The 17,788-nt window shown below is 33.8% G+C and overlaps 1 protein-coding gene across 2 annotated transcripts in view; it reads left to right on the forward strand.

Annotated features, from left to right (window-relative positions):
- The window catches only part of GRID2 (glutamate ionotropic receptor delta type subunit 2), a 1,791,455-nt gene that overhangs the window by 1,038,818 nt on the left and 734,849 nt on the right, over nt 1-17,788 (forward strand). For both annotated transcript variants that reach the window (XM_031941365.1, XM_031941366.1), the window contains exon 6: nt 13,992-14,165. In XM_031941365.1, the coding sequence (XP_031797225.1) occupies nt 13,992-14,165 (174 nt within the window). The remainder of the gene's footprint in view (nt 1-13,991; nt 14,166-17,788) is intronic.

A 17,788-nucleotide genomic window follows, 5' to 3' on the forward strand; every position in this document is an offset into this window, starting at 1 on the left:
AAATAGTTTTTTGGGAGTCTGATTGGTATAGTGCTAAATAAATAGATTAGTTTAGGTAGCATTGTCATCTTTATTATATTTGCTAGCCCTATCCAAGAGCATTTAATATTTTCCAATTAGTTAGATCTGACTTAATTTGTGTGGAAAGTGTTTTGTAGTTTTGCTCATAAAGTTTCTGATTTTCCCTTGGCAGATAGATTCCTAAATATTTTATACTATTGGTAGTTATTTTAAATGGAATTTCTCTTTGTAACTCCAACTATTGGATTTTGTTGGTGATATATAAGAATACTGATGACTTATGTGGGTTTATTTTGTACCTCCTTAGATTATTTCTAATAGCTTTTCAGTAGAATCTCTAGTGTTCTCTTAGTATACCATCATATTATCAGCAAAGAGTGATAATTTGGTTTCCTCATTACCTACTCTAATTCCTTTAATCTCTTTCTCAACTCTTATTGTCAAAGCTAGAATTTCTAATACAATATTGAATAGTAATGGTGATAGTGGGCAACCTTGTATCACTCCTGATTTTATTGGGAATGGTTGCACCTTATCCCCATTACATATGATGCTTACTGATGGTTTTAAATAGATGCTACTGATTATTTTCAGGAAAAGTCCATTTATTCCTATACTCTCAAGTGTTTTTAATAGGACTGGATGTTGGATTTTATCAAATGCTTTTTCTGCATCTATTGAGATAATCATATGGTTTTTTGTTAGTTTGGTTATTAATATGGTCAATTATACTAATAGTTTTCTTAATATTGAACCAGCCCTGCATTCCTGGTACAAATCCTACTTGGTCATGATGTATTATCCAGGGGATGATTTTCTGTAATCTCTTTGCTAGTATTTTATTTAAGAATTTTGCATCAATATTCATTAGGGAGATTGGTCTATAATTTTCTTTCTCTGTTTTCATCCCACCTGATTTAGGTATCAGTACCATGTCTGTGTCATAAAAGGAATTTGGTAGAACTCCTTCATTCCCTATTTTTTTCAAATAGTTTATATAGAATTGGGGCTAATTGTTCCTTAAATGTTTGGTAGAATTCACATGTAAATCCGTCTGTTCCTGGGGATTTTTTTGTTAGGGAGATGATTAATAGCTTGTTTTATTTCTCTTTTCTAAAATGGGACTATTTAAGTAATTTCTTTCCTCCTCTGTTAATCTGGGCAATCGATCTTTTTGTAAGTTTTCTTCCATTTAGCTTAGGTTATCTAATATATTGGCATAAAGTTGGGCAAAGTAACTCCTAATTATTGCTCTAATTCCCTCTTCATTGGTAGAAAGTTCTCTTTTTTCATTTTTAAGAATAACAATTTGATTTTCCTCTTTCTTTTTTTTTTCTAATCAAATTTACTGTTTTATCTCTTTTGTTGTTTTTTTTCTATAAAACTAATCATTAATTTGATTTATTAGGTAATTATATATATATATATATATATATTTTTTACTTTCAATTTTATTAATCTCACCTATTTTTAGAATTTCAAGTTTGGTATTTAATTGGGGGGGGGTTAATTTGCTTTTTTTCTAGCTTTTTTATTTGGAAGTACAATTCATTGATCTTCTCTTTCTCTATGTTATGCAAGTAAGCAAATAGAGATATAAAATTTCCCCTTATTATTACCTTGGCAGCATCCCACAAATTTTGCTGTGTTGTCTCATTATTGTCATTCTCTTGGATGAAATTATTAACTGTGTCTATGATTTACTGTTCACCCATTCATTCTTTAGGATGAGATTATTCAGTTTCCAATTACTTTTTGGTCTATTTTCCCCTGGCTTTTTATTGAAGGTAATTTTTATTGCATCTGCTCTGGAAAAAAATGCATTTACTATTTCTGTCTTCTGCATTGGATTTTGAGGTCATATAGTCAATTTTTGTATAGGTTCCATGAACTCCTGAGAAGAATGTATACTCCTTTCTAGTTTCATTCAAATTTCTCAAAAGAGCTGTCATATCTCACTTTTCTATTATTCTATTTACCTCTTTAATTTCTTTCTTATTCATTTTGTGGTTTGATTTATCTAGTTCTGAGATCTAACACTATTATAGTTTTGCTGTCTACTGTTTTTTACAGTTCTCTTAACTTCCCCTTTGGGAATATCCATGCTATACCATTTGGTGCATATATATTTAGTATTGATATTGCTTCATTATCTATAGTACCCTTTAACAAGATATAATTTCCTTCCTTATCTCTTTTAATTAGATCGATTTTTGCTTGCCCTTGATCTGAGATCAAGATGGCTATTCCTGCCTTTTTCACTTCACCTGAAACATAGTAGATTCTGCTCCAGCCTTTTGCCTTTATTCTGTATGAATCACTCTGCTTTAAATGTGTCTCTGGTAAACAACATATTGTAGAATTCCGGCTTTCAATCCATTCTGCTGTTCTCTTCTGCTTTATGGGAGAATACTCCCCATTCACATTCATCTAGCACTACTAATTCTTTATTTCCTGCCATCTTATTATCTTCAGATTATACTTTTTTCTTTCCTCTTCCCCTTTCTCTCCTCCACAGTATTTAACTTATCATGAAGCCCTCCCACTTTAGAGTCCCACCCCCTTTCTTTTACCATTCCCCTCCTATTTCTGCTTTCCCTTCCCTTTTTGCCTTTCCCCTCCCACTTTTCAATAAGTTTCTCTGCAAAGCAAATATGTCTAATATTTTTTTGAGCCAAATCTGATGTAAGATTCAAACAATATTTATTCCCCTCCCTTCTTTCCCTCAAATATAATATGTTTTCTTTGCCTCTTCTTGAGCTGTAATTTCCCTCCCTTTACCTCCACTTTTCCATTTTTCTGATACAATCCTCTTTCCACCTCTAGTTCCTTTTTTTATATTATAACAGCAAAATCAAATTATACATGCACTCTCTATGTTTTCCCATAACAGAAATACAATTCTCAAGAGTTTTTTTTTTCTTTTTACTTTTTACCAGTTTAGTTGGGTAGTTTATTCATGGCTGCATTCCAAGATCCTTCACTTTTTGGAATATCAGATTCCAGGCCCTTCGATCCTTTAAAGTGGAAGCTGCTAGGTCCTGAGTAATTCTTGTTGTGGTTCCTTGGAATTTGAATTGTTTCTTTCTGGCTGCTTGTAACATTTTTTCTTGGTCCAATAGTTCTGAAATTTAATCATGATATTCCTTGGAGTTTTAATTTTTGGGTCTCTTTTAGGAGGTATTTGGTGAATTCTTTCAATGGTTATTTTACCTTCTGATTCTATGATATCTGGGCAGTTCTCTTTGACGATTTCCTGAGAAATATTATCTATGCTCTTTTTTTCATCATGCTTTTCTGGCAGTCCAGTAATTCTTAGATTGTCTCTCCTAGATGTATTTTCCAGGTCAGTTGTTTTCCCAAATAGGTATTTTACATTTTTTTTTCTATTTTTTTTGGTTTTGCTTGAGTGATTCTTTATGTCTCATTGAGTCATTCATTTCCATTTGTTTAGTTCTGATTTTTAGTGAATTATTTTCTTCATTTACTTTTTTCAACTTCTTTTTTTATTTGTTTAATTGAGTTTTTAAGTGAGTTGTTTTGTTCTAGGGAACTGTTTTTTATTTCACAAATTCTGTTTTTAAGAAGTTAATTTCCTTTTCCATTTCACAAATTCTGTTTTCCTAGGAGTTATTTACCTTTTTCATTTTACAAATTCTGTTTTTCAGGAAGTTTTTTTTTTACTTTTTCCATTTTGCCAAATCTAGCTTTTAAAGAGTTTTATGCCTTTTTCAAGCCCTCTTGCAAAGTTTTCATTTTCTTTCCCCACTTTTCTTTTAGCTCTCTTTTAACATCATTTTTAATTTCTTCTAGAAGAGCATTGTGTGGTGTCCAATTTATATCCCTCTTTGGGGCTTCAACTGGAGACAATCTTCTTTCAGTCTCCCCAGGGTTTGAAATCTGTTCTTCCCTTTCAAATCTCTTCTTCCCTTTCACCATAAAAACTATCTATGTCTTGCCTTTTTACTCATTTTTTTTTAAAGTTGATATCTGCTTTTAGGAGAAGGGAGGTTTTTGAAGCTTTCTCTGCAAGTAGCAGCAGCTGTGTTGAGCCCGATTCACTCCCAGTGCTGGGTACACATGGCCTCATCCTGTGAGACTCTGGAATTTTGGGATTCACTATTTATCTTTTATGTTTGTTTTAGATGTTTTATAACTTCTCTGTTGAACTCCTGGGTTGCAACCAAGGCACAGTAATCAACACTGCAATAGAATCCTCCCCATATATTCTCCACCACGTGGAATTTGCACAGCCCTGGGGTCCATACCCTGTCCCGGGTCTATACTGGCATCTATGCTTGGCCTGCTTGTGCCTTGCCACCCCCCTCTGTACCCAGCCAAAATAGACCTTTTCTGGCAATCTTTGAAATTATCTTCTGCTGGTAGTTTGTTGCACTCCCAATATTTATGGATTATACTAGTCAAGAATTAATTCAGAGGCTGAATTTGGTAATTAACTGAGGGTTGTAGGAGACTATCAGAAAGAAGAATGTGTCCTCTCAACCATTTTGGATCTCTTCCCCCCCCCCACAAAAAAAATTTTTTTAAAAAGAGGAATTATATCCTGCTCAGATAAAGGCAAGCAAATTAGAAAAATTTGAAAGACAAAATATACAAATACCCTTTTGAATGACTACAGAGAATATGAATCTGTCTAATTTTCTTGTCTGTAGCTATTATTTAATTGCTAATTTTTAAATTGCTTACAAACATTTATTTAAATTTATTACAGAAGCAATTATCCTAGAGAACCTTTGCAAATCAAAACTGGCATTGTTTATAATGGATCAAACTTGTGTGAAAACTTGAAAGCAATTTCTTTTTTCATTTACATTAAAAGTTCTACAATTAATGAGAATCTGTCTAGTTCATCTGGTTTAATAAATCACATGCTAGTACTTGCTAACGACACTTACTGGTTCTTCTGGATTCAGTGAATTCAGGCCCTAAAAGCTTTCATTATGAATATTGCCATCCCTTCAGGGTCCTTAAACAGATGTCACAATTCTTTATTTAAGTTTTATACATGTTAGAAATTTAAATATAGATACATTCACTGTTGGTTGCTGTAGTAATAAATATTTGGATGTGAGTAAATACCCTCTCAAGGTTGACCTCAAGTATACTCAGTAGATCATATTAAGGCATTTCTTAAATGACTTAAATCATTATGACTCAAGGATCATAATTTTTCTGATTTTGTAACTGAATAAGTGACAAAAATAATTAACTCATGCATTTTGTGGTTTTCCAGTGTCATAATGAATTAAGCTATTCACTGTGTAATTTGTAAAGCAGACAACTCTTGTCCAATTTTTCTGGGCTTAGGCCAGCTGTTTTTAAAGCACGTACTGATCTTAATTTTTCTTATAAATATTATGTCTTAAAATTAAACTTTCTTGCACTGATCACTGTAAATTTGTTGATAGTAAACAACAAAGGAATCTATGCTTCTCTCTGCTACAGCAAGGAACATTGGAATAAGAATTGTGAATGGGAAATAAGTTAGGGATGTGGGCTTTTCACTAGTGGAACTTCTATTTTGTCTGGAGGCGAAGATCTATGACTTTCTGCTTTAAAGGTCACATAAATCGTGAAGTTTACTATAGTGTCATAGGAAGAACCAAGTTGTACAAAAATGATCATTAAGGATTAATACCAATACCATCTTTAAAGAATGAGTGCCACACAAGATGCAACCTGGTCCCCTGCATAGCTCAACATGCCTTTCAAAGGAGGGTCCCTTCTTATCATGTTTAGCAAACTTCCGTAGGTAATAAGTCACATCCATAGCAGGTCAGGGATGACCTGGTTTACATCCTTGGGAGCACCAGTGGAATTAGAGATAATATTTTTGAATAGGGTCATACTCATCACCCTGCACTTCCTGAAAAGGACCATCTATTGTCATCTACATAACAGACTATTGCCATTAGTCCATTCAAGATTCTAAAGTTGTAGTGAATGACCTTGATCAGAAGGGTAAAGAAACTGATAGTGTAGGAAGCATTGCTGACAGTCTTAAGAGAATTATTGTATTTCTTATGGTTCTCTTCCCTCACATAGGGGCATTAGTACCTCCATCCTTCAAGTGAAAACCTGTCTTTTCCATAGTGATAAAGACATTAATGAACATTTTTTTAGATTAATGAATTTTAGTACATACTTGGCTAAAACCTCTCCTTGAAAACCATAATGATCTTTCCCTTGATCTTTAGCTTTCTTTTTTCAGCTTTGACAGTGCCATGCCAAGGCAAGTTCATTTCATGAATGCAGTGATTTTGGAATACCTAAATTATGCCATTTAGGCCAATGAAAGAGTTATAATGACCACAACATCCTATCTGCCATGAGGATGCTACCCTCTTACCCACAAGTCTTATATGGTCAAATTCATTTACTCTGACCTTCACTATTTTGTCTCAGAAATATGTCTACAACAGTTGATCCTTGCACCTAACTTGGGAGGAGAGCTGAAAGTCAGAATTAAACTTCTTGAGAAGAGCATAAAATCTTTTTAGTATTTAGGGAAAGGAGTAAAGGGAATTTTATTTCACAGAATTTCAAATTGTCAGAATTGATAGGGAATTTGAGTAAGTTTGAGTTCAAATTTTGTTTCAAGGATATAATTTTGTAAATCATTTAAAATCCTCATATTTCATAAAACCAACTCTTAATTTTATTTATTAATTCCATAGTTTTATTTTACTTTCAATATTATTCATTTCTCCTTTTAATTTTAGAATTTCAAGTTTATCCAATTGAAAAATGGTCAAAGGATATGAACAGACAATTCTCAGATGAAGAAATTGAAACTATTTCTAGTCATATGAAAACATGCTCCAAGTCATTATTAATCAGAGAAATGTAAATTAAGACAACTCTAAGATACCACTACACACCTGTCAGATTGGCTAAGATGACAGGAAAAAATAATGATGATTGTTGGAGGGGATGCGGGAAAACTGGGTCATTGATGCATTGTTGGTGGAGTTGTGAACGAATCCAACCATTTTGGAGAGTAGTTTGGAACTATGCTCAAAAAGTTATCAAACTGTGCATACCCTTTGATCCAGCAGTGTTACTACTGGGATTATATCCCAAAGAGATTATAAAGAAGGGAAAGGGACCTGTATGTGCACGAATGTTTGTGGCAGCCCTTTTTGTAGTGGCTAAAAACTGGAAACTGAATGGATGTCCATCAGTTGGAGAATGGTTGAATAAATTGTGGTATATGAAAATTATGGAATATTACTGTTCTGTAAGAAATGACCAACAGGATAATTTCAGAAAGGCCTGGAGAGACTTACACTAACTGATGCTGAGTGAAATGAGCAGGACCAGGAGATCATTATATACTTCAACAACAATACTATATGATGACCAGTTCTGATGGACCAGGCCATCCTCAGCAACGAGATCAACCAAATCATTTCTAATGGAGCAGTAATGAACTGAACTAGCTATGCCCAGAAAAAGAACTCTGGGAGATGACTAAAAACCATTACATTGAATTCCCAATCCCTATATTTATGCACACCTGCATTTTTTATTTCCTTCACAAACTAATTGTACAATATTTCAGAGTCTGATTCTTTTTCTACAGCAAAATAACGTTTTGGTCAGGTATACTTATTGTATATCTAATTTATATTTTAATATATTTAACATCTACTGGTCATCCTGCCATCTAGGGGAGGGGGTGGGGTAAGAGGTGAAAAATTGGAACAAGAGGTTTGGCAATTGTTAATGCTGTAAAGTTACCCATGTATATATCCTGTAAATAAAAGGCTATTAAATAAAAAAAAAAGACATTAATAAAAAAAAAAAAACAAAGATAAAAAAAAAAAGAATTTCAAGTTTAGTATTTAATTGTCTGTTTTTAATTTGGTCTTTTTCTAGCTTTTTAAGTTGCAAGCCCAATTCCCTGATCTTCTATTTCTCTATTTTATTCAAGTAAGCCTCTAAAGATATGAAATTTCTGCTTATTACCACTTGGGCTGCATCCCACAAATTTTGGCATGATGTCTCATCGTTGTCATTTTCTTGGGTGAAAATATTGTGTCTAAATGTAGTTTTGAATGTAGTTTTTATTGCATTGTGATCTGAAAAGAATGCATTTACTATTTCTGCCTTCCTGAATTTAATTTTGAGGTCATTTTGTCCTAATATATGGTCAACTGTTGTATAGGTTCCATGAACTGCTGAGAAGAAGGTATACTCCCTTCTGTCTTCATTCAGTTTTCTCCAAGGGCTATCACATCCAGTTTTTTTAGTATTCTATTTACCTCTTTAACTTCTTTCTTATTTGTTTTGTGGTTGGATTTATCTAATTCTGAGAGTGCAAGGTTGAGATCTCCATCTATTATAGTTTTGCTGTCTATTTCTTCTTGCAACTCTCTTAACTTCTCCTTTAGGAAGTTAGATGCTACACCACTTGGTGCATATATGTTCAATATTGATATTGCTTCATTGTCTATGCTACTCTTTAGCAAGATATACTTTCCTTCCTTATCTCTTTAATTAGACCAATTTTTGCTTTTGCTTGATCTGAGATAAGGATGGCTACCCCTGCTTTTTTGACTTCACCTGAAGCATAATAGATTCTGCTCTAGCCTTTTACTTTTATTCTCTATGTATCTCCCTGCTTTAAATGTGTTTCCTCTAAGGAACATATTAGAGGTTTTTGTTTTTTTATCCAGCCTGGTATCCACCTCTGTTTTATGGGAGAGTCATCCCATTCACATTTATGATTAAAATTACTAATTCTGTATTTTATCTCCAGATTATGCTTTTCTTTTTCTTGCCCTCCTTACCCCCTTCCGCAGTATTAAAATTATGGGCATCACTTGCCTCACGCAGCTATCCCTCTTTAGAATCCCTCCCACCCCCTTTGAATGGACTTGTACAAAAAGAAGTAAAAAAAAAGCTAATGAAGAAGAAAATAACTCATTAAAAATCAGAACTGAACAAATAGAAATGAATGATTCATTGAGACATCAAGAATCAGTCCAGCAAAACAAAAAAAAAAATGAAAAAGTAGAAAAAAAGTTAAATATCTACTTGGAAAAAAAAAACAGACCTGGAAAATAGATCTAGGAGAGATAATCTGAGGATTATTGGACTTCCTGAAAATTATGTGGAAAAAAGGGCCTAGATACTATTGTAAAGGAAACCACCAAAGAGAACTGCCCAGATGCAATAGAATCAGAAGGTAAAACAGGTATTGAAAGAATTCATTGAGCACCTTCTAAAAAAGACCCTAAAATAAAAACTCCAAGGAATATTGTGGCTAAATTTCAGAACTATCAGACTAAGGAAAAAATATTACAAGCAGCAAGGAAATAAAACAATTCAAATACTGAGGAGCCACAATAAGGATCACTCAAGATCTAGCTGCTTCACATTAAAAGATTGAAGGGCCAATAAGAAGTGGGCCCTTCAATCTTTTTCTTTTTCTTTGAGTGAGTTATAAGCCTTTTTTGTCCTCTCTTGCAGAGCTTCTCTTTCCTTTCCCTATTTTTCTTTTAACTCTCTTTTAAGATTTTTTATAATTTCTTCTAGGAGAGCCTTGTGTGATGGGGATCAGGTTACACTCCTTTTTGAGGTTTTGTCTGCAGACTATCTCCTTGGGGTTGAAAACTTGCTCTCTTTCTGTATAAAAGCTATTGATGGTCCATTTGGCTATTTTACTCATTTTTTTAAAGCCTTTAGGGTCTGCCTTCAGGGAAAGAAAGTTACCGGCTTCCTCTGCAGAACAGGGATAGATATATGGACAGTAGCTATCCTGTGAACAGGTTGCAAAGAGCTGCCAAGCTGCGGAAGTGCTCTGTGAAAAGCTCCGCACAGAGAATGTCTTTGTCCTCGTCAGCATGGGCCAAGCTGGGGAAGTGCCCTGCTAAGAGCCCTGCTGTGTGGATTATCTACTGCCCTGTTAAGTATAGCTGATCAATTAATATGCATTAAAAGTTGGAGGCAAGATGGTGGAGTAAAGGCAGGAATTTGATCCAATTTTTTTAAAATAATGACTCTAAACAAATTTTAGAGCAATAAAGCATCCAAAAAGATGGAGGAGAAAAATTTCCAACCAAAGGCAACTTAGAAATTCAGAAGAAATTTCTGAAGAAACACAGCTGTGTTGTGGTCTGTGCTCAGTCACTCTTCTGGTATTAGGTGGGTGTAGCCAGATCCTATTAGAATCTGGTGTTTTTTGGAGTTTCTATCTTTGGCTTTAATTTCTCTGATGGTCTACTGCTTTGCAACCAAATCAGAACAGCCAACCTGTGGTAGAGTCCTTCCTGTAAATTTTCCAACCACGAAGACTGCCCCTGCCCCAGTCTGCTTAGTATGCTAGCCTCTCCTTCTATCTCCCTGCTTGCACTGGCCCGCTCCCACTGCTCAGGACAAACCTTTTCTGAAGATCTTCAAGATTATCTTTGTCTGGCAAGTTGTTGTACTTCCAATCTTCATGAATTTTACCAGTCAAGTCCTATTTTTGAGGCTGAATTTGGTAGTAGTGAGGATATGAGAGGAGCTTAGAATGCCGTGTCTGTCTTCTCTGCCATCTTGGCTCTACCCAGAAACTTTTGTTGTTGCTGTTTGCTGCTCATTTTCCTAGCCTATTACTCTACTTTTGACTCTGTTAAAATAGGGTTCTGTTTCCAGGGTAGAGGTTACATGGCCCCAAGCTTCAGAGGTTTTTATACAGCTGTTTTCAGAAATCCTTCTAGAAATCTGACCACAAACACTCTTTTCTTCGATGGAGCTGTTAGGTATGTCCTTACCCCTCTGTACATGTAATATCTACTGTGCTGGGTAGAGTTGGATTCCACTGATAGGGACTGTGCTGGGATTGTACACCAAACTCCCACTTGTTGCCACAGACCAGCTCTGCTGACCTTCTGAGTTCTCCCTGGTGTCTCCAGGCTAAGAAGTCTAGAAGACTCCAGGACTGTTTCTGTTTCAGAGGTCCTGCTTTATTGATGCTGGGGTCTGGGCATGGGCTGGGGCTGGCCTGGGCCATGCCTGCACTGGAATTCTGCTGAACTTCCTGGTCCTCATTTGTGTCTTTGGACTAAGAAGTCTGGAAGTCATCAGTATTGCTGCTGATTCAGAGATCAGCCAGGGCCAGAGCTGGGGTTGGGACTTGTTCTGGGGCAGACTGCACGCTACTGGCATAGACCTTTTATTCTGAATCTAAGTTGCCTTTGGTTGGAAAATATTTCTCTCCATCTTTTTGGATGCTTTATTGCTCTAAAATTTGTTTAGAGTCATTATTTAAAAGAAATTGGATCAAATTCCTGCCTTTACTCCACCATCTTGTCTCCACCTTTTAATGCATATTAATTGATCAGCTATACTTAAAATACCCTATTTATATATCAAAACCAAAATCTAGTATTATAATATTTAAAATAATCAGACTGGAAAAAATATTGGTAAAAAAAATATGACAAACATATAAGACAAACCAAAATATCTTCTCAGCAAGCTTGGCTTTACCTTTTTATGGGCTCAATCTTACACACTGCCTTTTGAGAGTTCTAGAAAGCATTCTATTTTGGAATCTGGCAGACAATCTATGACCCTGAGTGAATCACTTTACCTGTTTGTGTGTGTGTGTGTGTGTGTTTGTGTGTGTATGTGTGTGTGTGTGTGTGTGTGTGTGTGTGCCTTATTTTATCTGCAGAAGGTGATGGAAAGGGTACTATACGAAGTGCTTTCAAACTCTATCTTGGATCTCAGAAAGCAAAATATGTAGTAGAAAACTAATTAGATACTGATTACATATTAACTCTTCCTTTCCTTGCACAAGGCTTCTAGTAAAAGAGGGCTTAAAATGGAATGAATAAAAACATTGCAATATTTTATGAGTGCAGGGTAAGTACATCCTTTAAAAGACTTTGGTTGTTGTGGGGTTGTTGTTGGTTCTAGTGATGGTGTTTTGGTAAAATAAGAATTTAGGGGAGGAGGTGGATAGTGAAATAATCTAGTCTAAAGGAAATGGCAGCATTATAAACTGAGAAAAACCATTATCTATGGTACATTAAGGATAAATCAACCAGAAATACAGGATATTACATTGGACAGCATTGATGCCAGGTGTTATTTTGCTTGCAGAAAATCTGTATTTTGTAAAGATTATAAAAAGGATGAATTCTCAAGCTGACATACAATGAGGACATACAATGAGAAAGAACAAAGTGGGATTGCTTTATTAGGAAAAATAAATTAAAATTCACAACTGTGAGCATCTTCTTCAGACTTTGCAGGAAAAACAATAATGTGGAGGTTTCTCCCCTTTTTTTTCTGTTATAAGCTTTTAGTAAAGCCTGAAAAGTGCTCATTGCAGTTCAAAATATATTGGCAGAGCTATCTAGTGTTGAAACCTTTTCTTTGTGTTTCTGTGAAAATCTATTCTGATTAATGATAAACAAATCTCAAAAGGCTCAGTGGTTTCAAAAGGCATCCAAAAGTAGAATTTAGGAAGCACAAAAGTCTTTAGATTAGATTACTTAGGAGACTGCTATTTCTTCTGATCATTTCATTCTGTCAGATTACAATTAGACCAGTCATAGAGTTAAATGATTACTCCAATATTTTATTTCTTCCACATCCTTTGCTGCTTCAAGTCAAATAATTGAAATAGGTTGAGGGGAAGGTGGGGAGAGTGAGAGTTAGAGACTGTTTCAAATCTAAAGAAAAGCTATTATTCAGAATAAGCTTCATTTGGCACACAGATTCATGCTGATTTTACCTTCAGATTCCCAAATTCAGTCAGTGTTCTTATCACTGTGATTTTTTTTCCCTATTAAGACTATACTGCTACATCTCTTTGGGGTTCTTTGGCATTTTATTTATTACTTAGAAAACAGAAATGTTTAAAAAGGTTCCTTAGAAATAATTATGGTAGCTTTGTCTAAAACAAAATAAATTTAAGTATGTTTTCCTTTGAATCAAAATTAAACTTTTAGCTACTTTTATCAGTTATGTAATTTTAATATGGAAGTGAGGAAGAAATGAAATTCATTTTTCAAATGTAGCTTGCATGATACAGTTCAGAATCTTCATTTTTTTATTTTTAAAGAATAATATACTGTTCCACATTAATATATCCATCTTTCTGAATACTGAAAGTACCTTGAGAGACATGGTTGTTAATGTTATTAAAGAGTGATTTCAAATAATTATCTCATCACTGTCACTAACAATTTTTTGAATTGTATGTTTTATTTATTCATCTGCTTTTTTAAATGATCCTATGCTGTAATTTCACCATACCACTTAGTATGAAAATTCTCTCCACTGATTCAAATAGTAATTCTTCTGTTATGTATTGTCATGTAGGATTGCCTGCTGATATTGAATGAATAAGTCACTTACCCAGGGTCACATAGCTGTTTCAGAAACATATTGTTTCAGGATTTAAATCTAAGTCTTTTTGGCTGCAAGAATCATAGGGCTAAGACTTAGAAGAATCTTAGGACTATAAGGACATTTATAACTACCCACAAAGAAACTTAAGGGTGCCCCCCTCAGTTTAGGCCCTGATATATTAAATGGCTGAAATGAAGTTACATGGATCAGTAAGAAAGGATGTGACCTCGTGTTGTTGTTGTTTTTTTTTTTCCAAATCCAGTATAGACATTTCTTTATACAAATATCCCATACTTCTAAAAATATTATTATTATTTATTATTATGATGATTATTTACCATAATAAAAGTTAAGTTCATATTAAAGGAAATAAATATGAGTCAAATTTTTCCTTTTAAGATTATTTAGGTATTCATAATTAAAGCACATAATATATCTGTGGATATCAGCCATTTTAATGAGCACATAAGTGTTCATTAACAAATAGGTTAAACAAATATATCAAATACATTTGTTACAATAAAAATATTTTTTAAAACTTCAGAAAATGCTTCATGACTTCCTTTTGCTCATCTTATCTTTTTACCTTGTAGGAAATAAATGATGCTGATGTACAAGAGCTAGTGAGAAGGTCAATTGGAAGGTTAACAATTATTCGGCAGACATTTCCAGTCCCCCAGAATATAAGTCAACGATGTTTCCGTGGAAACCATCGAATATCTTCAACATTATGTGATCCCAAAGACCCATTTTCCCAAAATATGGAGGTATATTTTATGTGTCTACATATCCTTCTCTGAGTACCATATTGACAGACAACTATTGAATGAGTATAACACAGTGCCTGGCATATAGTTAATGCTTAATAAATGTTTATTAATCAACTGATTGACTGAACTTTCAGAGTAGCATTAGAATATTTAGCTGTTAAGTAAATCTCCTGAACAATTCTTAACAATCTGTAAACTGCTAATCCTAATTTAAGAAGAGTTTGTTTAAAAAAATGAATTTGTTCTATGACGTTATATAGAAATTTTGTTGCTGTTCAGTAATTTTAGGCATTTTGTGACAACATTTGATGATTTCTTGGAATTTTATTCTCCAGTTCATTTTATAAAAGAGGAACTGAGGCAAGTAGTTTTTAAATTATATGCCCCAGGTCATATAGCTAATAAATGTCTGAGGCTGGATTTGAACTCAGGAAGATAAGCCTTCTTTCAAAGCCCAGCTCTCTACCCATCTACCTGGTTCTCTATCCTACCCACCTCTCTATCCATCTACCCAGCTCTCTATCCTACCTAGCAGCATATGTAAAAAGACCCTTTTTGATGAGTAAAATTATGAATTAGGGTATATTCATCAAACAATGGGATGATTTAGACTGTTTTGTGGGGTTTTTTTAATCTTTTTTTTTGTTTGTTTAATTAATTGGTATTATACTAAATCATTGTCAGGGTCATTAACATTTAAGATCAACCTCACTAATAAATTAGACTTACTTTTCTAGTTAACAGAATGGGAAGGGAGAGACAGGAGTGAAGGGAAAAGTGGAAAGAGGAAAAAGGGGAATGGAAAGAAAAGGACAAGAAATGAGAGAATGGAGAGGAGAAAAGTGGAGTAGAAAGAACAGGAGAGGAAGACAAGAAATATTAAGTGATCTGGGAGACAATCTTTTAACTTTGTTTAACCAAAATTTCATGTTACATGACCATGTTTTAATTATGCATAAGGAAAATCTTTATAAAATTTATAATTGCCCATCATGGAGTCAGTCTTTCTTCTCTATTCCTTAATGAAGAACTCAAGCACAGCCTTATGGCTATCTGTTTCAAATACTATAGAAAGAATTTCTGTATTGAATAAGAAGATAGACTAGCTAATCTAAATTCCTTTAAAGGTGAAGATTCTATTAATTTACAAGAATGTAAAATTAACACTTTGAAGTTGAGTTAGTTTAGGACTACAAAGGGTATATCCTTATCTACTAATACAGATAATACTGTTCAGATTTAATGGATATGTTTGAAAAATGATATAATTGTTACTAAAAGGCCAAATATCAACCAGAAAGAACAAAGCAGGCTATAGTCATTAACAACTGTGATGCAAGAAAATCACATATTAAATATGAAAGCTAACTTGTTTTATTTATTTAATGATCTACTTTGAAACACACTAGAAAATATGTTATATGAATCCCAGTATCATTTCCTACATTAACATCATAATATTCATAGACTAACTAATTTGTGCTTTATATTCTATGTAGCTCAAAATAATTTATGGTCATATTCAATAATGGAAAATATTTAATATTTTACTTCAGTTGGAAAGTGTCATGTTAGTACCAAGAACTACCCTTCTACCAATATCTGATTATTCATTCCCTATTCCCTGCCTGCCTGCCATATTTGGTTGCTCCTGACCTTTTTTTTTTTTTTTTTTTTTTGCTTTGATGTGTGTATGTATGCATACATTTGTCTTTCAAATGTAAAACACTTTTTTACATTTTTTTCAAATTTTCCACCCAATTTCAAGTCTTATCAGCTTTACTCAGCATGACTGCCCTCCTCAACTCCAGGCTGGTAAGATACAGAAAGGAATATCCCTCCTCTACAAGTTTTACTTCGACAGTGGCTATAAAGGGCTTCATGTATTGGTAGGAAAGATAGGGACCAGGAATGAATCCCTGTAATTATTTCCAGATCCAAAACTGTGTTCAGAAAGGGAAAGATTTCATGATGAGTGGATAGGATTGGACAAGAGGAGTGACAATGGTTTTTCTGTTTTGCAGAGGAAATACAGTCCCATCCCAATAGAGGAAATATAGTCAACAAATCATCATTTCCATCTCTCTGACCCCACTTGTATTCCAATCCCAGGGAATTAGTTTAGTTTAGTTCCTTAACTGGCAAAAGAAGGGTTTTCCTGAAGAAAAATAGTAATATTAGATTAGTAGATAACATGCTGAATAGTGATGAATAGTGAGTAGTTAAGTGAATAGTCACTTCATCAGTATCCTGTATTATGCACTCAATCAAATAATGAGCATTTTTAAAGTACTTAAAGGATTAGACACTGGGATACAAAGACAAAAATAAAACAATTCACATCCTCAAGAAACGTATTCTATGGAAAGAAAAATAGATACACAGTTAAGGAATAAATGAGTCAGGGTTAGCAATAGAAGCTTAGGAAGATGAGGAAAGACCTCATATAGAAGCTAGTGAAAACTGAACTTTGAAAAACATTTCAAAGAGGCATAGAAGGGAGTTCATTCTAAGTATAGGGTAGTGCTTAGTAAACACAGACAAAAGAGGGAATATTACATGAGGAAGTTTCACCATGAAGTTAAGCAGATCATTTGTCTAGAATCTTGTATAAAGAAAATGACTTCATTTTTTTTAACTTTTCATGTCTTTCTACATATTGGCCCCCTTCAATACTAGAATTTAAGTTTCTTAGCATTGGGGGGATTGTTTAATGTTTTTTGTGTGTTTTTTGATGAATATTTGTCATTAAATTCTCCTATCACATTGGTTGGAATATACTAGATGTTAAATAATGCTTGCTTAATTGATTTGAGTTTAATGGATAGGGTATTATACAAAAAGATGGAAAGTGGTAAAAAGAAAGATTTAGAGGAATGTGAATTATCCATGATGTATTTTACTTTGTATGATTATGGGCAAATGGCATATTTAATGATGGCTGGCCTTTGTTCATTTAAGATCCACTACAGGTTCATTGATTTGACACTAAATTAATTTTTATTCATCTGAGAGAACTATTTCAAATGCTTTCTATCTCTGATAGTAACATACCTTGTAGATCTTAGAAAAAAAATGTAATTTTAATAAAGTGAAATCTTTGCTTCTCTAATCTCAGATGACTGATTTTATCTTAGTGACCTTATTGTATTAGCTTTCCAGGAGCTCCTTTGTCAATTATGAATTGGGGAAAATGAATAAATTACTCAGATTTTTCATATTCATTCTCTATAAAACAAGTTATGGAATAAGGAGCTAGTCTCTTTATAGTTATATTGGGAAGTTAATCTTAATACATCTAGTATAAGAGTTGATCTTATGTTTCAAAATGGATGGTTGTTAGGCTCTGTCTATATAAAGAAGGAAAGTTCATTTGTCAAATTCTGAACCAAAACTGCTATACAAAGATTAGAGTGCTCAAATATAAGGAATTAAAGATGTATTATTAATGAATAGTAAGAGATGTCACAATGCACTGCACATGTCACCTATACAGCCCTAAAAATTTAGAAGTATGCTTTTGCATGTGAAATAGCACTAAATCACACTGGTTCTACAGATGCAGTCTTACTTAGAGCAGGGGGAGAAACCACACCAGTATTCTGTTACCAGCTTGGTAA

The sequence above is a fragment of the Sarcophilus harrisii genome, chromosome 6, assembly GCF_902635505.1.
Source record: "Sarcophilus harrisii chromosome 6, mSarHar1.11, whole genome shotgun sequence".
NCBI classification, from domain to species: domain Eukaryota; kingdom Metazoa; phylum Chordata; class Mammalia; order Dasyuromorphia; family Dasyuridae; genus Sarcophilus; species Sarcophilus harrisii.